This window comes from Pagrus major, chromosome 4, assembly GCF_040436345.1.
Source record: "Pagrus major chromosome 4, Pma_NU_1.0".
Lineage (NCBI taxonomy): Eukaryota > Metazoa > Chordata > Actinopteri > Spariformes > Sparidae > Pagrus > Pagrus major.
The window spans coordinates 35,521,110-35,545,915 of record NC_133218.1 but is presented as its reverse complement, the minus strand read 5'-3'; the positions used below and the strand labels follow the sequence as shown (position 1 = coordinate 35,545,915).

The 24,806-nt window shown below is 41.9% G+C and overlaps 2 protein-coding genes across 2 annotated transcripts; both read left to right on the top strand.

Annotated features, from left to right (window-relative positions):
• The first annotated feature begins 243 nt into the window (after positions 1-243).
• tars3 (threonyl-tRNA synthetase 3) lies at positions 244-12,455 on the top strand. The gene is made up of 19 exons (XM_073464362.1): positions 244-562; positions 834-923; positions 1,103-1,290; positions 1,418-1,541; positions 1,631-1,755; positions 1,983-2,100; positions 2,337-2,401; positions 2,809-2,887; positions 3,044-3,190; positions 4,609-4,707; positions 6,405-6,571; positions 6,682-6,844; positions 6,974-7,111; positions 7,941-8,018; positions 8,115-8,215; positions 9,728-9,832; positions 10,142-10,214; positions 10,298-10,412; positions 11,644-12,455. Exons 1-19 carry the CDS (start codon positions 254-256, stop codon positions 11,790-11,792), a joined length of 2,433 nt encoding a protein of 810 aa, XP_073320463.1. The 5' UTR covers positions 244-253; the 3' UTR covers positions 11,793-12,455.
• A 579-nt stretch (positions 12,456-13,034) lies between these two features.
• On the top strand, positions 13,035-19,489 carry tm2d3 (TM2 domain containing 3). The gene is made up of 6 exons (XM_073465245.1): positions 13,035-13,341; positions 13,909-14,010; positions 16,506-16,666; positions 16,827-17,001; positions 17,898-17,973; positions 18,119-19,489. The coding sequence occupies exons 1-6, from the start codon at positions 13,236-13,238 to the stop codon at positions 18,282-18,284; spliced, it is 786 nt and encodes a 261-aa protein (XP_073321346.1). The 5' UTR covers positions 13,035-13,235; the 3' UTR covers positions 18,285-19,489.
• Positions 19,490-24,806: the final 5,317 nt, after the last annotated feature.

The window sequence follows — 24,806 nt, the reverse complement described above, 5'->3', positions numbered from 1 at the left end:
CCGACAGGAAATGGGAAGCGACGCCTCCAAAATATAAACCACTACATTTCAATCCATTTTCAAACGAGTCATTTGCTTTGCTCTGACTTTGAAAATCACAATACAAGCAATAAATATATTTAGGGGTATCCACTGTACGTTTATAAAACCCCGGAATTTCGTATTCGTGTTGTTTTAATTGGGCAGCGGTTTTATTCCCAAAATCCCTCCGCCGGAAGTAAGCTGTCACTGTGGCTGTGGTGGTCTTTTAAAGATGGCGGAGTGCCTGGCTGCACGTTTGACCGCCCAGGAGCAGCAAATTCGCCTCCTCACCAAGGAAATAACCGCTCTCCGCGACGGATTGAGTCGAGGTTCGGACGCCGCCGTCGTCGGGGAGCTGTCCCCGGAGGTGGAGAGCCTGCGGACCGAGAATGAGAAGCTCAGGTACCGGCTGCTGCACCTCCGGCGGGGTCTGCAGGCGGAGCTGGAGCTGGAGGCGGCGCAGGGGAAGAAACAACAAGGAGTGAAGTGTGGCAGAGCTGCGGAGAAGAGCAGCGGGAAAGTGCAGCAGGCGAACAACGAGGTAGTAATAAAGGCTGAGGAGGGAGTGTTAAGCAGTTTAAATGGCGCCATTTGTAACATAAGTGAGTGACAGTACCGGGCCTCTGTCCAAGTGAAACCAAAGGACAAGCTGCACCACCCCTTCTCCAGAAATAGCTCCCACGGTCATACTCCTCATACTGAACATGTTCATTGACATTAATATTAGGCTCATAATGTGACTAAATTATGATAAGGGATTATTGTAATATTAAAGATACACACACACATCCTCCTCTCTTGTTTGTGGACAGGTGGTCACTCCTGATGCCAAACCAGGTGACAAGAACAACAAGAAGGAGAAGAAGCAGGATAAGGGACAAGGAGGTGGAGGTTCGAAAGAGGTGAGTGCTACTAAAGAAGCACAGGTGCTTAAAGTTATCCTGCCTCCACCTGTTCACCCATCGTACCAACACAGGGACACTTATAATTCATAACATTTCAGTATCACAAACAGCATTCCCACTTCCTTTCACATCACTTCCGGACTTTGATTGTTTTTCTTTCCTGTTTTCCGCTCCAGTTGAACCCGTTGCCTGGATACATCTCAGAGCGCCTCAGCCTCTACGATGAGCTGAAGAAGGAGAGCGACGCCCTGTTGGCAAAGAAAGCCCGAGACGGCAAGCCCATCGCTGTGGAGCTGCCAGACGGACGTAAGGTGGACGGCAAGGCTTGGCTCACCACACCGTACCAGCTGGCCTGTGATATCAGGTCAGAACACGATTGTATCCTCAATTAATGGCTGCCAATGTGATCATTATAATTTCCACCTCTTAAACAGAGAGAAATGACTGAATGCAGCATTTCTGAGGAAACTTTCTTGCACTCTATCTTCCAGCCAGGGCCTGGCTGACAACGCTGTGATTTCTCGGGTCAATGGAGAGCTCTGGGACCTGGACAGACCGCTCGAACAGGACTGCTCTCTTGAGATCTTGCGGTTTGACAATGAAGACGCTCAGGCTGTGAGTAAATAGAAAAACACACTCTAGTTTTGCAACGGTGATTCATTTATTTGTGGAGTTAATATATACATCTGCATCTTGTGTCCTAGGTGTATTGGCACTCCAGTGCTCACATCCTGGGGGAGGCAATGGAGCGCTTTTATGGAGGTTGTTTGTGTTATGGACCCCCCATCGAGAATGGTTTCTACTACGACATGTTCCTGGATGGACAGAAGTGAGCGTGTATTATCACTATCAGTTTTTAGACATGATTCTAGTCTAAAAAAAGTGTATATACTCCAGTCTTAATCATGTAATTCACTGCTTTTTAAATCAGTAATTGATGGGTTTGCTTTGTCTGTCCATAAGAGCGCTCACAGCAGTTTTTTCCTCCACAATACTAGTCAGCGGAGCACTGACCATGAGCACTTGTAATGAACTGAGTGTGTTTTCTGTTTCCAGAGGAGTGTCCAGCACCGAGTTTGGGGACCTGGAGACTTTGTGTAAGTCTGTGGTGAAGGAAAAGCAGCCGTTTGAGAGGCTTGAGATCAGCAAGGAGACACTGTTGAAGATGTTTAAGGTGAGCGAGAAAGAGACCGAGAGGACACTCCTATCTGTTGTCAGCAAATCCTCTGCTTGTGTGGAAGAATGAACTACGGTCTACCTGTTTTTTAAATGAACCGTTTTCACTGATGAGTAAAAATCTTACCTCATCTTATTTTTATTATGTGCATGCTTTGAATTTGGCAATAAATACAGTGAAATCTTTCAACTAAGACAAAAACCATAATAATCAGAGGTGTTTGTGTGTTTCAGTACAACAAATTCAAGTGTCGTATTCTGAATGAGAAAGTCACCACCCCCACGACTACAGTCTACAGGTGAGAAAGAAGAAATATTAAAGAATAAGTTCACCCTGAAATGAAAATGTAGTCATTACCTGTTCACCCCATTAGATGTTATTTACACCCTTTTTGAAGCTAAAGTCTTCACTGTAGCTGCTAAACTAAAGGCATTAGTCCACACCCAGTCTAAAGGGGGTGCACGAGCTCCTCTGCGCATCGAGGGCATAAATAACGAGTCCTCCAACTCGAGAAATGTTCTGCGGACTACAAAACTTTACCCAACTTTTCCATCGGCATGTGCCTGAGTAGACGATGACTGAATTTTCATTTTTGGGTGAACTTCTCCTTTAACAGTATCTTTTTTTTATGTTTATTTCCGGATGCGTGAGTTATTTTTGTACTCTGTTAAGCTAACTGTTTTGTAATTTTTGAATCCTGGTTAGATGTGGACCTTTGATTGACTTGTGCAGAGGTCCCCATGTCAGACATACAGGCAAGATCAAAGCCATGAAGATCTACAAGGTATGTGGAAAAATACACTCAGGGTTTAATGTTTGTTGTCTCAATGTCCTAAATCAACAAGCCCCGTTCATGAATTATTTCTGGAAAGGTAATCCTATGCTAACATGTATAAACATGTTAATATTTCACTCTTTTCTTTTCTGCCTCTGTCATCAGAACTCTTCAACTTACTGGGAGGGCCGCTCCGACATGGAGACTCTGCAGAGGATCTATGGGATTTCCTTCCCAGACTCAAAGATGCTGAAGGAGTGGGAACGCTTTCAGGAGGAGGCCAAGAACAGAGACCATCGCAAGATTGGCAAAGTGAGTCACACTGTAGACAGTCATGTCCAAGGCCACCCAGCAGGCTGAGCCCTAGAACCGGAGACTAAAACCCAGTACAAAGAGAATTTAGATTAGTAATTGTATAACGTGATGGCTGACACATCTCCTTTGAGGTTTTTTTCGTAGGAGCTTTTCCTCATGAGAGTCTAGGTTTGTGGTTTTATAGATGTGGTGAAAGCCTGGAAAGAACCTGGACCGAGAACACAGTCAACAGGCCTTAATGACACATGCAACAATATACGAACAAATTATCTTGCTAGTGTAACCCAGTCAGCGTGATTAAAAAACGCTTCAGGTCAAAGCAACATCGACATGAGAGCCGTGTTCTGCCACAAATCGGCTGTTGCTGCTTTGCACCAGCTGAGGGCACTGTGCTCCTTCATACTGGCACATTCAGGACAACTGTGAGTCATCTGAGCACCCCAGCTGGTTTCCCAGCATGGGATACGCAGACGGCAGCACCTCAATCAGCACTGATGACAACACGGATCCATATTAAACACGAGAGTCAAATTATGGCAGTTGATGCCAGTTGGAGGGAGGTGACAAAAGTGGCATGTTGTTTGAAAGATGGTGCTCTGTGTCATGATCCAAAGCCGACCCTTTTTTATTTATTTACACAGTGCATAATGAAAGCACAACAGACCCATTCAGTTTTATCAAGCGATAACCCTGAAGGAAAACACACAAAAAAAAAAACCCCATCAGGGGCAGCAGCAGGGATCCGGCTGTGTGTTTGACATAACGATTTGATAAATGTTAAACCTCACCAGTTTGGACATGTGCAGAGAGAAAATAACAGCACTGGGGTTTCGTAACATGGGCTCATTTTCTGGAATTTCTGTTTCATAAAAGAGGTTTAAATAACCTACACCCAAGTTACCATGGAAACCTATCCCTCAAGACTGGCCTGGTCAGGTTAGTATCAAGGCCTAACTACTGTCTGTCTGTCTGAAGCACAATGTTCCTCCATGAAGGTCACTCTTTTTTCCTGCACCACGAACAGTAGTCTGTTTTTTTCTAGTTCGTGCCAAGTTGATCTCATTTCAATGAAAGCGGCAGAACTTATTGTGCTCTTAAAATCTGAGCTCATTTCTGTTTGAGTCTTAAATAAAATAAATACACCGACATCCAGAAATGCATCTATTAAAAAGGACTAAAAAAGTATTTTCTTTTTATAGAGGCTGTCATGTAATGCAAAGTAATCCAACTAATACAGCTGATAGATGCCTCTAAAGGTAGGTAAAATCATGGATATGACTTCAGTCTTGCAAGGAGTCCATTGAGCTTTTTTCGGCGGTCAGTAACCGACAGATGCTGTGTATGGAGGAGTTTCTTGCTGGTTGTAAGAATATGTGAACTCGTTAAAAAACGATTATTTTTTGTCTGCTTCACAGGATCAGGAGCTGTTCTTCTTCCATGATCTGAGCCCGGGCAGTTGCTTCTTCATGCCACGTGGAGCTTACATCTACAACACACTCACTGAGTTCATCCGGGTAGGTGTGGCGGCCAAATGCTTATCAGTTTCCCCCCTTATTTACAGCATGTGTGCCAAGTTTAATTTTAATTTTAATAGGAAATTCAGATGTAAGCTAGAGAAGCCTTCAGATAGAGAACCCCATCTTCTTCTAGAGGCATTTTAAAGTCAAAACTTTGATCACCATTGTCCAATTTTTGTGATGTCAACATAGCAAGCTTTACTGAAAAACCTCTCTTTACGATAGTAAGTCTTGGTTGGTAATTATTTTGTCATTATATGAATTCATTTGACTCTAAAATATTCTATTCTCAAAATTCCCAAACAGAATCAGCTTCTGCCAAGTGTCAATTATTTAAAGTACTCCAGAAACAAAAAAACACTCTCTCCACCTGAGTCCACGAGGTGCAGAGCATGCCTATCATTTCCAGTGTACTCGTGGTGATTGCCAGCTCATTGACATGCACACCACAAGACGTCCACTTTTCATGCAATCACCAAGGAACCTAAAGATAAGGCGTGAGTTGAACAGTGAGCTGAATAGTTTAGTTCAGTCGGGTTTAAATTGTGTTCAGAGCTCCAGAAAAAGCTTTGGCCACTCCTGACTTCTGTATGAGGTCTGACTTATGGCCTGAACACCAGATATGTGATTAATTAAACGTAATAAAGTCAGAAGTGTCAGAGCCAAACATGTCAACATTTTCAGATTGTGGTTGTTGTCAGCAGCACTGCAGTCTTGTGTGTCATTTGTCTGATTGGCTCCACAGAACGATCATTTTGAAAGTGCTCTTTTGGGAAGCCAGCAAATTTCCACATTTGGTAATTAGGCTGAACGATGATTAGATCGAGCAGTCTTTCCAAAGAATTTAGTTTACAGTCTTGACCTCTTTTGCCAAGCTCAGTGACTGTACAGGAACTCTTCTCTGTGACGTGTCTGCAGACATGTGTTGACGTCTTGGAAGACTTTCACATCGCACGCCAACACACCAAACCAAGCCAAAAGGACCTCACATACATTGCACAGAAACGGTGCAAGATCATTATCACATCACTTCAATCTGTTATCACTGCAAGGGGGGAAAAACAGCAGCGCTGAGTAATAAGCGATGCATTTCCCCCCCACAATGTACCACTAAAACGTTTAACTGTCTTGTGTGCAGGAAACTCTGCTTACAGTTATAGATGATGGAGGCTGGCCTCTTATGAATGAATGAATGAATGAATGATTGAATGAATGGTCTGTATTGTCAATATACTTAAGTACAATTAAATTTAGCATGGCCCCCTGTTAAAAGAGAGGATTATGTTTATTTTATGGATTAATACTTGTGTCTGTGGCTGCACATGTGTGTGGCACTGCTTTAGAAAAGATGCAGGCAGTTAACTCTGAACACATGACGTTCAGGTTTTGTATCTTTCTTCTTCTGCCAAATCTTATTTATTCAGGAGAACCTGTCTGAGCACGCACTATGATTTTAAGCTCCCTCCTGTTTTTCCCTCCAGTCTTCCACTGTTGGTTACTAAACAGCTCAACTGGACCTTCAGTGTTTTGCTTCAGAAAAACAAATGGATAAATAAAGCCCACTGAATGTCATTTGCATTGCAGTAGCTCTAGATTCGTGCCAGAAGTCATGATTCAGCTCAGCTTCATGAAGTACCTGTTTCAGGCCAACTGGCAGATTCAGCTTGTTTATGCGGTTTTTGTTGTTTTGCTAGGATGAGTACTGGAGAAGAGGCTTTCAGGAAGTGGCCTCTCCCAACATCTACAACAGCAAACTGTGGGAGACTTCTGGCCACTGGCAGCACTACAGTGAAAACATGTTCTCCTTCCCCGTGGAAGAAGACATCTTTGCGCTCAAGCCCATGAACTGCCCCGGCCATTGGTAAACTTGGCGAGTGCAAACATCTGAACTGTTTCCAAGTGCTATAAATCAAACGGCACTTACAGTATTTGTGTGTCACAGTCATATCCTGCTCTCTGCTCGTCCTGCAGTCTCATGTTCAGCCACAGGCCTCGCTCGTGGAGGGAGCTTCCTCTGAGGCTGGCAGACTTCGGGGTCCTCCACAGAAACGAGTTGTCAGGAACACTGACGGGGCTGACCAGAGTACGGCGCTTCCAGCAGGATGACGCTCACATTTTCTGCACCATGGATCAGGTGACCACATCAGTAGTTTTCAGCTGTGATACACCCAATTTTGAGGTCTTTTGAACATGTTTTGAAAAACAAGCAACTACTTATTATGAGTACTTTCCTCACTTCTGAATCATCTTTTTTTTTCCACAGATCGAGACGGAGATGAAGGGCTGCCTCGACTTCCTCCGCTGTGTTTACGATGTGTTCGGATTCTCCTTCCAGCTTCACCTCTCCACCCGTCCAGAGAAGTATCTGGGCGACATCGCAGTGTGGAACCAGGCTGAGAAGGTAAACTGCATCAGGCAGCGTGGGTATGATTTTTAAAGTGGAGGATTCGTTGCAGGTACAAGGCAATATTAAAGGTGCATTATGAAAGAATTGGCCACATGTCAAATTTATACTCCAAACAAAGAGGGGGCAGCATATTACCAGAGTAACCGCTAACTGCTGCTGACTGTAGCTGCCCTCAGCCAAATTAGCTCAGTTAGCCATGCAGCTAGCTGTTCAGACAGGGAGCTCAGGGGTCAAAGCTGGGGCTATCTGGTGAGCATGCTAACTTCAGTAGATATCTCTGCAACACAATACATAGACATCACATTTTCTCACATTCTGCTGATACTTTGTTATTTTTCTTAACGTTTTCAACTAGAAAATTTCACATATCGACCCTTTAAGCAGATGATCTAACTTCGTCTGCTGAGTATGAGTCAATGCTTTGGTTGCAATGCAGTGATTTTGCCTCACCTTAGTTTTTACTAAATACATGCTCATGTTGACACTGACTTGGCACTGTCGATTAAAGAGCTGGCTCCCTGCTGTGTGATCATACAGAAGCATCAGCTCAGTGAGTCACTTGTGAAGTTCAGTGGTTTTCCGTAGGAGGTGTGTAGTCAATAAAACACATTGCTCATCTGTTTGACTTGATTTCTGCTTTTAACCTCCTGCAGTTGTAAGTTACATAAGGGCATCACTTAAAATGTAAACGTAGAAGTGCAAAAAACGCGCTGAACTATATGTTCTGCACTGAATTGTCTACACAGCATGACTTGGCCTGCTTCACAGTAATCACTTTGTTAAGATTTAAATTATATGTTAACCTGTGGCTCACTCTTGGCAGCAACTGGAGAACAGCCTGAATGAATTCGGGGAGCCATGGAAACTCAACCCTGGAGACGGCGCTTTTTACGGACCCAAGGTCAGATCACTTCTTGATATTTTCTTGCCAAACACAAAATAATTTTTAATTCTCTGAGGTCTGAGAAGTTATGTAATCCTGTGTGCGCTGTTGCAGATTGACATTAAAATAAAAGATGCAATTGGACGCTACCACCAGTGTGCAACCATTCAGCTGGACTTCCAGCTGCCTATCCGCTTCAACCTGACCTTTGTGGGGTGAGTCACCTAATCAAAAACGTTGACACGCTGCTGAGTCCGTGCGCTTTTCTGCACCATGGATTTTATGTTAATCCCCTTCCTGACTAAGACGTCTCAGCTTGCGCGCTGTGTTCCACAGCGACGTGTGTCTTAAGAGGTGAAGAGTTGTTGTATGCAAATGTGAACCCATTGAACAGGTGACGGGCTGATTTACCATCTCACCAGGAAGTTCAATTTGTAAGCCCAGCATGGTGAAACAAAGCACTGCCTGTATAGATTTAGACAGCAGGCACTTAATAGTACAAGCTTCTGCATTAGTCCAATCAGCCCAGTATTACACATGGAGAGGGTGGGTTTATAGCTCAACAGAACTGATAGAGGTACATACTGATATTTAAGATGCAGACCGTCAGATTTAGAGCCAGGCAGTAAGTACAGGTGATACAGGAAGAGATGATTGTGGTGAAACATTGTACTTTTGTTTTAAAAGCACTTTGAACTTCTTTTGTATCAATGGTGCCTTTACAAATAAAAGTGGAATTGAATTAAGTTATAAACTAAATTAAGAGAACATCATCATATTTATAGGATTATATTTGAAGGATTAACACATATTAGAAGAAGAAGAAGAAACTGTATTTATATAGCACCTTTCAAAACATAAAGCAAATAAAGTGATTTAAAAGATGATAGTGAGTTTGCAGCCCTGATCTCTTCAGGCAGGTAATTACAAAGACTGCAGAGGCTCGATCACCGTTGTGAATTAATCTAGACCTTTGATCAACAAGAGATGATGCATCTGAGGATCTCAGGGCAATTAAAAATCAGTTAAAAAACATGGAGCAAGGCCTCTCGGGGCTTTGTAAGTAAACAATAAAATCTTCAATTGAATTTTAAAAGCAACTGATCACTAATCTTGCACAAGAGTTTTGGATGAGCTGAGGGCAGGAGAAGGATTTTTTATTAATGCCAGAGAGCAATGAGTTGGTTAAGAATGCACGAATTAGCTTCCAGATGTTTGTGAACGAACGATCTGATCCATGTATTTACATACAAGTTTTTATTCATACATACCAGTATGAATTTTACTCCTACAACTTAATGTTATTCTCTAAATTATGTTTTATATTTGACATTTGTGTTGACTGTCATGTCTGATGCGTGGGTGGCTGGCATTCTCTATATTTAAAGAGTATTTAGTATTGTGACATTTATACCTCACAAACATAAACCAGCATAAACATTATTATATGTATTTTTTTTTTATCTGTAAATGTATTTATTTTTCACCAGAAGCATCTGGTGGGCCAAACTGAACCTTATGTCGGGCCAACTTTGGTCTGATTTGTGTGGACTGTGATGATTCAGATGAAAAATGGCCAGCATGAGACTACGGTCTGTTAGCTGTGGTTTCGTGCACAGCTAATGGCGATCCAAACAAATAAACAAGGACAAATATTACAATAATGAATATGAAAAGGCCAAGAATAAGTTTACATCTGTACTAACCCTTCATTTTCTTTCTTACAGGAAGGACGGGGACGACAAAGCCCGGCCAGTCATCATCCACCGTGCAATCCTGGGCTCAGTGGAGAGGATGATCGCCATTCTCACGGAGAACTACGCAGGGAAATGGTGAAGTGCTTTCCATTTTACTCTTGCACTTGAGAGCTTCAATTTAAAAAATGGAGAGAAAAAAATAACCATGACCCAAAATGCTTGTATTTCGTGTTACACTACATTTCTTAGGCTGGTTATGAGTTTGTTGGAGCGCCAAACTATCCAGTGTATTGTTAATAATATATTTACTGTTACAGTTTGTCCTATTTGTATGTCTGACATAATTTCAACATACCAGATTTCACCCAGTAGTTCCTTTTTCTCAGGGGAAGTGGTTATGTTATCATCTTTACACCATCATGTCTGTGTCTGTCCTTCCACCAGGCCTCTGTGGATCTCTCCACGCCAGGTGATGTTAGTGCCTGTCAACCCCTCCCTTGAGGATTACGCCAAGAGGGTAAGTCTCCCACTTTTCCCCATCTTAAGCACAATCAAGTACAATCACATGAATACTTATCTGTGTTTGTTTCTTTTTTCCAGGTGTGTAAGCAGTTTACAGAAGCTGGTTTCATGGCAGATGCAGACTTAGACTCAGGCTGTCTTCTCAACAAGAAAATCCGCAACGCTCAGTTGGCCCAATATAACTTCATTCTTGGTGAGAACATTTTATTGCCCTAAGTACATTCGTGAGTGCTGACCGAACACTGATTCAAGAGCGTCTTCACCCAGTTTGTGCTTCTTTCAGGGCTGCCTGCAATCACTTCAAAAGTACATTTTAACTAGTTACTCCCACAAAGACTATTTTAAAGACAATATCATTGCATTTTTGAGATTGTTCAAATAGTTTTTTCCCCTGCATAACTGATTAGGTAATCCACTTGTTTTAAGTGGTCTTTTTTTATAACTCGGAGGCAGCACAGTGTCGACAGGACGATGTTTTCAGTGGCTATACGTTTAATTTAATGATCCTCACCACATGTATCAAAGGAGACGTTTTTTTCCTTTCCTCCAGTGTGTAACACACTACAGTTTCTTGTGCATGTGAAAAGGTCTTGTTACTAAAGCCCAAAGGCCAACAGGAGTTCCTCTCTCCCACAGAATACACTGCTCCTGAATGTCTCATCAGTAGTCTCACCTCTTAATTCTGTGACTTCTTGACATCACTACGTCACCATTTCACACATTTGCATATATTATGCCTACATTCATGGTAGAAGTGAAGCTAACTGGAGGCTGAAAACATGACAGAGCAGAGACTGTGAGCGGGGCTGGCTCAGGCGTGTGTGAGCTGGCCAATCGGAGCAGACTGGGACTCGGTAGGCGGGTCTTAAAGAGACAGAACAGAGCGTCTCAAACGGAGGGAGAATACAGTGGTGCTGCATCACATTTGAGAAAAGTGATGCATTTTTTTTAAGCATTAAAGCATGTAAACATGTTCTAGTAGTAACCCAAAAAAAATGAGAACCTGGAAATAAGCCTTTTTGTTTTTCTTGCAGAAAGAAGTGTAATTACCACTTTAAAATCCTTAAAATGGGAAAATGGAGGGTGGCTTTAAAGGATCACAACATACCATTATTTCAGTTTTAGTTTTAGGTAAAAATCAAAAGCTTCAAAAGATTGTAAAGAAAATGTGATTTGGACCACAACCTGCTATGGTCCTTTTTTGACGATGGGGCTGTCAGTCGACTGATATTATTTGAATAATAATACATCTTAATTGGCTGAATATAAAGCAAATGGACCTCTAAGCTGGCTGACCACCCACAGTCGTTGAATTCAGTGGCACAAAGCAGGGAATGTGTCAGGGTAGCTGTGTGTGTCTGTGTGTGTGTGGTGTGTGACTTGGCCTGTGTCAAGCCTGTTTTTGTGTTCTCGTTTCTTGGCAGTGGTCGGGGAGAAGGAGAAAATGACTAACAGCGTCAACGTGCGCACGAGGGACAACAAAGTCCACGGAGAACTGTCGTTGGCCGAGGTGCTGGCCCGCCTGACCCTGCTCAAACAGTCCCGCTGTCGAAATGCAGAGGAGGAGTTCTGATCAAGACGAAGAACAATCCAGACTCCCGCATATAAATACCTCAACTACAGTCAGATGAGCAGTAAACGGGGCAAATGATGGCACATGTAATGATGGTAGAGTGGAAGTGTAGTATGTAGAGCAGAAATCAGACCGAGGAAGCGATGAGCTGATATTCTGTCAGTACATTTAATGAATACGGCTGCAAGATAACTCCCACACGAACATATGGAAGCCCATTTCTGCCAGTGTGTTGGGAGCAAAAAAAAGATCATGCAAGTCATTATAATGAAACTTAGTATCTCCAAATAATGTCTTGGTGTCTCAAAATATGAGAAACTAGGTGAAGGCTGGTGATACCAACCCATTATTTTGAGAAAGTTTCTCACTATAATTATTTATTATAATTTTTCCTCATATTGGCAGTCGTGGTCTTCCATAGGATCATGTGTGAAGGCCAGAAAAGGACAAGTTTTTGTACGTGATGATTGTATTCAAACATGTCGAAGTAATTTAAGGTCTATCTGAAGGGAAGTTAGTTGATAATTTCAGGAAACCGTGTGATAATTGTCACAATGAAGATGATGTCAATTTGGCACCGATTTCTTTTCTTTTTTCTTTTTTTTTAATAATGGTCTGTCTTCATGGGAAACTCCAGAAATAAAACAAATCTACTGAATGTGAGATTCTTCTCTTTCCTGTTACACAAGAGGAGATGATGACTGTTTTTTCACTAGAACTCAATGTGATGACAAACACAGCGGTGTGATTATTTTTGCAAGAACATGCTTCACAGGAATTTTACTCGCTCGGTTGGTTTTACTCATTCCAAAGCAGTGACATTAAACGGAGCAGATGTTGTTAGCCACAATTTCCAATGAAGTGCATAGCAGCCTTCATCGATAGCAGTGACTGTCTATACCCGTTGAGCAACATGGATCCACATCCTCATACCCATGACGGTGTCAGACATGGTTCCTCTTTCCACATTGATGCTCTGGTGCTTATGAGAGGTCGGTGTTGCAGCCGTTTACACAACTCACAGCCTACAAACACCAAATTAAATGTGACATCCTGCCCAGAAGTGAGGCATCATCAAAACAAAATGAAAACACACAGTTCATGACATGTGGATCACAGGGTGTTGTGGGCGTGGCAAGACGAGGACCAGGAAGTCCTGCAGCTGGTCATGCTGCGTTCACGCCCATGGGAAAGATGACGTACATATATTCTTTTACAGGTGAAGTCACACTACTTTGCAACAAACTGAAATAAATAGTCACAACATTGCAAATAATAATAATTCTCAAGATTACTGTGACGAGTTTGAGGTTTGTGTATATTGCAATATGTCGTTTTGACGACATTCTCTATATTCTTTACCATTCTCGCAGCATTGTTGTCTGACGAACGCTTTTCCCTACACGACGTGAACGCATCGCCAGCCCTAGCTCTGCCGCAACAATGGCCACTAGCTGTCAGATGTGGCGACCGGACCGAGGACGGTGCTTCAAAACCTACGGCATTGTTACCGTTTTGTTTATGGACCTGGTCTTACAGTGTGTTAACGGTATGTTTATGGAGCTAGTAATAGATTCACGCCAGCTCGGCTCGCTTATATGGCTAACTCATACATGGTTGCTGTTTTGTCGTTAGCTTCCTCCCACTGTGTTAGCATCGGCTGGCTAGCTAACGAGCTAGCTAGTTAGCAACGTAAACAGTGAATAGCGCTGATTGATTGAGGTGTTTGGTAAAATCAATAAGCAGTTCAGTACCTGGTATCTACTCTATGGTCACATAAGAGCTAACAGTCAGTTAAATGTCCTTGTTAATTCGCAAAACGTGTGAAAGCCTAGGTGAATTGAAGTCAGCGTCACTATTAGGCAGTAACGTTAGCTAGCTTACCGTTAGCTAGATGTTTTATTTAAAAAAAATCTTCATTTAAAAAAAAATTATTCACACGTTTAAAACTTCTGTATTATATTTACATTATTAACGTGTCTGTGTGGTGGTCATGACCTAACATTGTTTCCACGATCAGCACATCACGTACATAGCTAATAGGTTCAATAGTCATGATCATAGCAGATGAATGAATTGGACTTAAGTCGTATGTCTTCTTGTTTTTTTTTTTCAGGGTACCTGAGCTCTCCTCATGTTGGCCAGGAGCCCCCCTACACCAGAGATGCTCAGCATGGACCCGTCATCACCAGCCCAGTGGTCCCTGCTGCAGCCTCGGGTAAACACACCAGTCATTAATCAACATTAATGGCAATCAGTGATTGTAACCTGAGACAATGGCCAGATATGAATCAAAGCAGTCCACTCTTGGATTGTTTTGTAGCATATAGCTACAAAAACTACACGCAGCAGTATTGAGAATAGTAGGTAACCTAAGTCTCAGGTTAAGAAGTTGTTGACCTTTCAGATTTTATTGAAATCATACATACAAGCTCATGACCCTCAGAGCATTGTAGCAAGTCTACAATCTGCAAATCATTGTTCATTTACACAATGGTGATGCACCGATATATTGGCTGAACGTTGGTATTGCCGATGAGTGGTGTGCAGATTGATACAGACGGATCAGATTCGATTTTCATATTAAAAGATCATTATCCAAGCTCAGTAGAAGTAAGAGTACAGTAGAAAGTAACCACACTATGATAAGAATCTAGAATAAATCTATCATCTATCTCTATCAATGCATAAGGCGCCGCTGACAGAGTGAACATTAATGACGACTGACCACAACTGCTGTTATGTGGGGAGGTTTTTTTTTTTTCAGTCCTAAAAACAGCAACAAACCTGAATGTGTTGTGTGTGGGAGGACTGCGAGGTACTGTGGCAACACCACAAACCTTGTTAAGCATCTGAGATTTCATCAGAATACAGAATATGATCAGGTTAAGCAGCGACGGTCTAAAGAAGAGGAGGCGAAATGTGTTGTTGGGGTGAGACAGACTTCGTTCACCAGCCAGGTACAGAAAGAGAGGAAGTGCAGCTATCGATGGCTTTTATCGCCGTCTTTCACATCTGTCGAGGCTTCAGTTCATGTGTATCGTATGTGTATCGGTATCGTATTGGTGTCGGAGATGCCAGCCTGGGTTTTACTTGGTATTGGATCAGAAAGGAAATGAGTGGTGTTGCACATCGTTGCTGATATTTACCTTGTTGATTGCTCTCAGCATGTCAGCAAGTAGGATGACATTTAACGATGGCAGTGGCCGATGTTTATCTGTTGTGTCATCAACTCTGCTCTGGCACATTAATGAGATACTGGCTTGTGACATCCCTGCAATCTGTTTGTAAGACTACTGAAAAAGTTTGTATCATCCTCTTAGTAGTTGTTCCTTTCCAAAAAAAGACTCTCAATATATTAAAAGTTGTTTCATAAATTTCTGATGTGGATATTCTGTCTGCTTTCTTTGTCAGCAGTAGGCTGTGTTTTATAAAGTCGCCTAAAAAATATGTCGCATTTTGGATTTAGTTTTTCACCCGTGATTCTGTTTTTACAACAGCAGGTGAGTCTAATGTGAGGGAGGCTTGTTGCTGTTGAAACAATCTAAACCGGTGGAGTACAGAATGACATTGCACTCACCAGGCGCACTTACTGCGAGGTGTCCTCTCCTGTTTAGTGTAGACCTACTTGTGCCGTTGTTTCGTAAAAGCATAAGTGCATCAATACGCAGAACGTCTCTCTCTCTCGCTCGTTGTGTCAGTAGATGGAAGGGGTAGAGTGAACGAGGAGAGATTGTCCGTTGATTGTGGATGGATTTTCTCTCTGATGGATAAAATAATAGAAACACTAGAAAACGGGTCGCCAGACATAATTATACTGGCACGGTTGCCTCAAAGCAAGAAGGTCCTGAGTTAGTATCCAAACTGGGGCAGGGTTTTTCTGTGTGGAGTGAGCATGTTCACCCTGTGAGTTTCCTATGGGTGCTCTTCTTCGTCTTCTTCTTCTTCTTCTTCTTCTTCTTCTTCTTCTTCTTCTTCTTCTTGGGCTGAGTGACTTTAAAACAGTCAGTTATTTTGTATAATGAAGATTTCTTTCTTTCTCTGGCACAAAAAGGGGGAATAAATAACAACAAAATCATAATAAACAACAAGAAAAAAAGCATTGGCTATTGGCCAGAATGTTGTTTTAAACACCAGTATTGGACCAAAATTTCACAATCTGTGCATCTACTCTGGTTCTGTCAGCTCTGTAGTTCAGTTTAGCAATTCAGTAGCGATCTCTCTTCAACTTAATTTGTCTGTGTTGAAACGTACTGACGAGACTGGAAAAACAAAACTAGTTCAGGTCGGACTGATCATCTTGAAGATGTTTTATGTTTTGTATTTTATGTTTTTACCCTCTGTCACAACAAAGAGGACACTGCTCTCGAGGCTTTGAAGAGTTAAAACTTTTCAACAGAGGGAAAACAATCCACTGTTGCTGGCCAGCAGACAGCCTCAGTGCAGCAATCGGCAGTGAATGGCTTTGCTCAAGGACTCTCTGATGGCCTTTTTGTTGAGGGCAGAGCGTTAGTCATTTACCACCCACGGCTTTATTTTACCGATTTGGCGAGAGATTCAAAGGGATGTAGTCACAACCCCATTACCACACTCATTACTGATCCCAGACAAAAAGTCGTAAAATAAACTTGCGACGGAGCATTGTTACATCACATTGATTACTCTAGCCAGATATGGAATAACTGTAACTCCTTTATGTTTGCTGTTTTTCAGCGTCTCCTGCTGTTGAAGAGAGCTACACTTCCAGGTGTCCTAGCGGGGGGTTGTGTAGTCGACTGCCAGCTGATTGCATGCTCTGCAATTACCATCACAACTGCACCTACAGGAAGCCAGCCAACTTCACCTGTAAACCCAAAGATGGGGTTCACTGTACAGTGAGTAGAGGTTCATATTGTGATGCATCTCAGCTGCACGAAGGGTAGAAGATTTATGCACAGAACTTTATTCCTTGTTCTTTTGAAGCAACTGCTGTCAGGCTTTATTTTGGTAATAACAGCTGTGTATTGATGTCCTGCTGTTTTTTTGTGTTTGTAGGGCGAGTCAGGACAGCAGCAGACCAACTTCTCTCTCACCATCAGCTGTCAGTTCTGCTGGCAGCTGGACCCGTCCCAGTACCGCTGCTCTAATTCCACCAACTGTATGACGGTGTCCTGCCCACGCAAGCGCTACAACGCCACCTGTGACGTCTTAGACCATGTACATTGTTTAGGTACGACGAGGGCTCTGCTGTAAAACCTGCTCGGTTTCATTACTTAAACTGTGTCTCAGCTGTAGGCGTAGTTGTTTCGGGAAGAGAGGTTTTCTCATCGAGTTTACTAATTACCTTTTTGTTTTAAAGTTGAACCATTTGTGGTTTGCCCTTGTGTTTTCTGTGCAGGTTTAGGTTACCTGTGTGGGTGATAATGACTTTGATTATTATATTTTAGGTTATTATGCACAACCTGTGTGGACAAAAATGTTGAGTAAATCAGTGGTTCTGTGCTGATACATATTTAAATACATATGTAGTTGTAGAATCACTAATCTAAAAGTAATACTGTAGAGTAATTATTGCCATGTGGTTTTCAGTCCTTGTCTGCAGGAGGTGGAGGACTATTAGCTTTCAGTCTTAACAGCTTGCTAATTGCACTCTTAAGATCAACCAGATGTAAATTAGGCTGACCACGTTTCACATTTAACTGTTGATTTTGCAGCAGTATTTGTACGTCCCAAAGAAATATTTTTATTTTAACGAGTTTGCCCCCAGCTGACCTGTCCATTGTCAACCAGGCACAGTGACATAGACATTGTGTAATTTTAGGTAGTTGGTTAGAAGCATTTAGAAAGTCTTGTGTTAAAGTTTACAAGTATTAGGTGCACTGCGGCCCCTGATCTCATCGGGTACATTATTACACAATCTATAAACCCAAATGAAAACCAAAAACACTGTATTTTACAAAACAATGATGTCAGATGTTGTGTTTTTCTGCATGTGTTGTACATTTGTTAAGGGAAATGTGTCTTCAGTCATGCTAACTTGTTGTCCTGTGATGTTATTGTGGTTTTAGTTTTTGTGAACTTGTTTTTGAACACTATCTGTCCACTAAAAGTCTTTTTCTTCTGTAGGTAAAAGACGCTTTCAGAAACGTTTATTCTGTAACTGGACTGGTGGATACAAGTGGTCGACAGCGTTAGCGCTCAGGTAAACCTGCCAGTAGTATCTCAAGAGTTAGGAGCAGCTTAGATGCTAGAAACAATCTTAAAAAAACCTTTTTGAATCAGGATGTGTGCTCTAAATGCATCTTCGACTTTGTTCCATCTGTGTTTTCTCTCACATCTCTCTGTAGCATTACGCTTGGTGGTTTCGGGGCAGATCGGTTTTATCTGGGCCAGTGGAGAGAGGGTCTGGGCAAACTCTTCAGCTTTGGAGGCCTGGGCATTTGGACTTTGATAGATGTTCTTCTGATAGGAGTCGGTTACGTGGGACCTGCTGACGGTTCGCTCTACATCTGAAGCAAAGCTCTGGAGACGTGGCTGGATGGTGTCGTGCCCTCTTCCGCTTCACTCTCCAAGATTGAATATCTGAGATACTGTGTTCTTAGCACGTTTGCCTGCCCAAGCTCACTGTGCAACACGTCCTCATCCCATCTGCTACCAGGCAGGAAGTGTTTTCTTCACTACACCAACGGTGACTCTACCCACACAACCATCAGATCAATCCCAATCACTCCGCCGCCGTCTCCTGTTGAGATTCTGCAGATGGAGCTGTGCAGGGTGACGAGGAGCCAGTAATTATGTCTATCTAGTCGGTTTGACTTAACTGGTGGTTACGCTCTGTCATGCTGATATATAGATAGGTTTGGTTTCCTGTGGAGCGGTGCTTTCACAGACATCCTGTCATCTTGGAGCCGTGTAGCTTTTTCCTTATTGCAAGGTAACTGCATTATTTGGGGTCAGATGGTAACCATGGCTATAAAGCTTTTTATGGTGGCGCTAGACAGTAGACAATAGATGCGCTGAGAGATTTTATATATATATATATCTATATATGAAATAAGCATGAAAATGTTCAGGGGTTCTTGTTGACAGCAGATAGCCGTTCTTGTGGATGATTCCAACGGTTTTTACTTCATTTTGTCTGTACGTTGAGTCAGCAGTGCAGGTTAACTGTAAGAACATTGAGTTCAAGATAAATGATACCATCGCTCATCAAAAGCTCAATCAAATGTTGGAAAATGAAGGTCAGCTGAGAATGCTCATATGATATACAGAAAGATGCATAACAGCTGCTGTGTGTTGAAACTGAAACTGGTAGAGAAATAGGAAGAAGTGCAGGTGAAAGAACTATGAATTCACTGTAACATGTAGTCAGATATTTTGCCAAATGCACAGTTAATAATCTCTCACTGTCTAATGTTTGTGTATGATAAACATCGCGACACTTAAAAATGCGTTGCACTAGCAAACTGCAGTTACTCGTGGTTTCCTGTGTTGGAGATATCCTGTGAGTGCAGCTGGTATTTTTCCCTCATTCTTCACATCGTTAAAAAAAATAAATCTCTCTATTCGAACGCTGTAAGATTTTTGTTTTTGGCACGAGCGCACTCACCTCTCACTTCATGTAAATATTTTCTGTTTTCAGTGTCCGGTCATTTTATTCTGTTGGAACACTGTAAATGACATTTTTTAAGTTATGTAAATAAAATTGTGAAATATCACACGTGGTGTTCATCTGTTTGTACTCACAGAGCGCACAGAACAGCTCGTCAGAAGGTCAGGATTGGGCCCAGTATGGAGCCCTGCAGGACACATGTTGATGACATGTGTCCCGTCGAAGGTTTATTTTTATTTTTTTTGACAAGTTGGGAGTGACATGAGAGGGAGGATTTGGTAAGGCTGAGGATCGGATGGCTAACGGTGTCAGATGCTTTCCTTAGTTCACAGCAGACAATCCCCACTACCCCACCTTTATACCATTGATGCCTTAAAGGTGCAATGTGTCAGAACTGGCCACCTGTCAAACTACTCTAAACAAATAGGGGGCAGCATATCACCAGAGTAACCACCTTACCTGGTTAGCTTAGTTAGCCGTGCAGCTAGCGGTTCAAAACTGGGAGCTCAAGGACAAGGGGAGTGTTTGTGAAGCTTTAGGCCAGGGCTATCTAGTCAGCATGATAGCTTCAGTAGATATCTCTGCAACACAACACATAGATGTCATAATGTCAAAACTGCTATTTACTCATGCTCTTTTGATCATTTTAATTAACGTTAACTCACATATTGCCCCTTTAACTGTTTCCATGAAATAGCGTGTAGTTGTTTCTGTCGTGTGATGGGTTCTGAATCCAAACTGCTTTGGGTGCAACGAGAAGGAGTATTTTCAAATACCTTTGATACAGTGTGTACTGATGGGCCTGTAGTTGGAGGTAAGGAGAGGGTCCCCGCCTTTAAATATACAGCAGGAGCCACAACAGCTGTTATTCATGATTCAGGAAATCTCCCCGGATCCAGGGGAGAATTTGATAATGGAGGTAAACTGAACAAGACATCCGCTGAAGAGACTAAACGCAATTTTCACAACCGTCTCAACCACGTACTGAAAGCTAACATATTTCAATGTTAGAAGAGCAGAAATGAAAGGGACTAATGTGGCCTTTTCTTGTGTTGATTTGTAATAAGTAATGCTTCGCTCTATCATTACCTTTTAAAAGAAAAGGTCAAAGGTCAACACTCGGGCAGGACAGGTGCTTTGTTTCGAGGAGCCATTAGCTCAGGCACGCTGCTCCAATCTCCTCACAGCTTCTGAAAGAATTCAGAGCTCTATTATTAGCTGAGGTCCTTTTCACAGATGTCTGTGCTTTTCCTCGTATTGAACACAGTGACTCTGAGTGAAGCCAGCAGCCCTGCGTTGCCAAAGGATGTGTGGTTAAAAACAAGTGCTGCTTAAGGGCCTTTGAGCAAGGCACCTGACATGTTCAACAGAGAGTGACAGAGTTATGCTGTTATCTAATAAAATCAGTTAAATCGTTTTTTGTTTTTTTTACAGCTGCACTTTTGAACCCGACAATTCGTGCAGATATTACAGCGCTCATGTTACATAATGTGAGGGGAGAGCAAACAGAAATCACAGGGGGTGGGGGGGATAATTTCCTTTCCAGTAACTTCTTGTTTTTTGTGTCGACCTTTCCAATTGGCTGCTGTGCTGCGAGTCCTGTTCAAAATTTACTCCACCCTAATTCTTGTTCCTCAAATTCGACGCCGCCCCCTCACAGCCACGACAGCTCCCTCCCACAGACTGATGCAAGTGTTTGTCAGGCTTTTCTGAGTTGAGGAGGAGACTTTAAATGCTCACCTACATTCTGCAACAGTGATTTTTTTTTTTTTTTTCACCTTTTGGAAACCTGTAATTTGGATATTGACAAAAGGCTTTGTGATCCTGCATCCACAACACACTCCCTCCCTGTGATTGTTGCTGCTGGTTGCCTCAGCATGACTTCAGTCTGTCTGAATCATACTGTGTTTTTTATGTGTCGTAAAACTGTATAATAAATGATGTAATGATGGTAGAATACTTACAGCATCACACAAAAAGCTGAACGCACAGTTGACGTGAAGTAACACTCAGCCCCGAAACACAAAGCCAGAGGCTTCTACTCTTTAAAGGTGCATTCTGTAGTGTCGGGGGAAGACGTTAATCTGACTTGTTCTGCCTGAACAAACTAAATAAACAAATCCTCTTTGTTTTCATGACTGAATAAACTGAATAAACAAACTGACCTGAACGTTTTACTTTGTTTATATGTGGCGGACCCTGCCACCTCTCTAGCTTCAAACAGTGTTCTGTGTTCCTCTGAGAACAGCTCGTTTATCCACTTATTAAAATTCTGAGTTTGAATTTCTTCTCCAAAACTACACAGAGCCCCTCTAATATGTGATGTGATCACCACATCTTACTTATTATGTTAAATGTGGAGGAAATAGCCAAAATTACTGCACTAAATATTTTTTCACAGATCAAAGCCCACCGCCCAATTATCAATAATAGCATGGTAATAGAGTGGTATTTGGTTTGGCCATTATCTCTCTTTATGATATTCCCATTTGCTGCGAATATGAAACCATCCTTAAAGGTAATTATATGGAACTTCTTCTTTTGAAAGTAATAGTTTAATTTTGTGGTACTTATCCCAAACAGTCATTATTCACATTCATTGGGAGTTTGGCCGACACACTGTCCATCAAACAGGGAAGATATCACGACGTCCCGATTTTGACTTGCTAATGATGCAAAGAGGAGAACAAAAGTTTATTCATCCGTCTATTACGCAATCCCACTTAGTCCCGACGCGGCTCTGAATTTTGGAGCATCGGTTCTGACCCTCCGTATCCAACACCGCCTGACATACTGCGTCCTCTCATTATGCTCACTCCTACAGAAGATAACCGACAACAAAAAGCGTATAAACAGAAAAAAGATGTATCCAACATGAATTTTAAAAAGTCTAGCCACTCTATGAGCATCCAGCCGTGCGCTCCTTTCTCTCACACTTGGTCGGTTGCTAAGGAGGCTTTTTAAAAACCACCTGAGGACGTGAAAGAAATGTCAGAGCCTATAAAAAGTAATTCACCAGCCATGCACCTTGTCCTTTTTGTTTTGTAACACGACGGTGAAGTAATTATTCTGTTTACACTAATCAACAAAGAGGACGATTGACGACTGTGTGAAAACAAATCTCTACATTGTGAATCTAAATTGGGAACAAATAGAGAACATGAAATTATTGATTGCGTAAGTGCACTTTGCCGACATAAAATCAGCACTAGTGATGCCAAGAGTGTTTTTTAAAGCACCACGATTAGTTGAATGGAGATCACCTGTGTGTAGACTGAGGAAGGACACCAGCACATTTCCAGGACTGAAAATACCTCAAGGGCTGTCCTAAAAAAACACATGTCTATGTGAGGAGAGCATGAGTGAGCATGAGAGAGAGGTCCATGGTGGTCCAAGAGCCACTTGGGCTGCGATCGAATGATCTTTTTTACTTCGGAAGATTCCTAACTCTGAAATAACCCAGAAGTGTCTGAGTGGCAGCCGTGATATGAGCTGTAAGACTCGAGTGTTACAGAAATTAGTCCTACAACCAGCAATCAGTTCACATTTTTTCAATGGGTTTTCAGTTAGATGCCTAAAATAAGGTCTGTTGTTACCACAGGCTTAAGATATTTACATGTTTTGCTCTATGATATAAAATACGTCATTAAATGTCCCACAGTTTAATTATGAAGCACTTCTGTGTGTTAAAAAACGGTTAGCGGTTGCTAACACGTGTCTAAATGAGACTACAGAGGTTGTCGGGGACATTAAACGTCCTCACAGCGAACACGGAGACTCATCTGCTCACTAGTCCGTCTTTACAGGCCCACTTTAGTTACAAACTATTCTAACTCTGACTTTACAACTTGTGCATTGATCAGTTTATTGAAAACGTGTAGTAAGACTCTTAGTGGCGGTGATGTTTAAGTCGTGACCGTGATGTCGTCTCTTTATAGCCCAACATTAGCTTTTAAAATCTAGCAAATCAATTTATGCTTTGAAAACCACAAAAGTGAAGTTCATCCGTGAAGATTGTCTGTCTGAACAAAATGTGTAAGTATCAGAAGCTTGTGTTTGCCACAGAGCTTATTTTCGGCATTAATCCAAAAATCCCAAATGTTTTTTGTGGAGGGAACCAGGGCGATGCTAACTTCCAAAAATAAGTCATCTCTGCACCGCTCTACAGAGGACGACAGCAACGAGTCCTAAAAGCAGAAATATTTTAGTAGCATTTTTGAGCTTCCAGTTTGCAGGTTAGAAATCCTGAAATCAGGACTGTGGTCAACACACGCTTTAGAGATTTTCATGTTTTGTTTTACAACATAAAATACGTCTGTTTATACCCCACGTTTTGAATTATAAAGCACTTTAAGTCTTTAAGTAGCTAAAGTGTCATCACGCCAAATATGGAGACTAATCTACTCTCTAGTCCGTCTTTACGGACTCTTTAAGTGGACTTTGGTTATTTCAGCTATTCTAACTTAAAAACTTGTAGATTGATAAATTTATATTAAAGTGTGACGATGAAGTCATGAGACCGCAAAGTACTTTGATTATAGTATCAGAAACTTGTGTTTGTCGCAGTTTATTTTCTGCAATAATCCAAAATCCAATTGAAACAATCTAACAGGCTGTTAGTTGAGGGACCAATGCATCTGGACGAGTGTTTTTTAAGAATTAGAAAATTAGGATGGTCTTCCCAAAAGTGAGCTTTTTGTCTGTTATACATATTTTATCCTTGGGAGAAAAATGCAATGGATTTTCCTCTGATTCGTGTTTACACCAACTGTAGGAGAGGATTTATTTTCCAGCAGGACAAAACAACCCCAAACATAGAGTCAAAAGCTTGACAGGAATGTTCTGTATTCAAAATGACAACTGTTCAGTTCAGCAGCCCAGACCTCAATCCAATGAAGAGTCCGTGCCGAGACTCTTGTGGTCTCCGTGCAACCTGACAGAGCTGGAACAATAGATGAGCGTCCAGATGTGTAAATCCACAAAAGACTCGAAGCTGTAATTACATATCGACTGGAGGAGGTGGATACTTACGCAACCAGTTTTGTTGTTTGTTCTATATTTGAATTAAATCTGGATCATTTGTAGACATTTGGACATCACAGTTACTGCACTGTGATGTTTATACCGCATTCAAAAAGACTAAAACATGAAAATTTAAAGGGGAGAAAATACTAATTTCTTGGCAAGTACATACCAGGATACAGGGAATTTAAATGAATTACTTGTGCAACTGGTCTGCACCACCGTTTTGTCAACTGCATGTTCATCGTGGGGGGTTGATAAAGCTTATAATCCGTCCACCCCTTTATCATCCTTCCATCTGTGCAATCCATTTAAAAAAAAAAAAAAAAAAAAAAAAAAAACACTCCTGTGTGCCAATTCTGCTCTCCGAGTCTGAAGAGCTTCTCACAGTCTTGGCACGA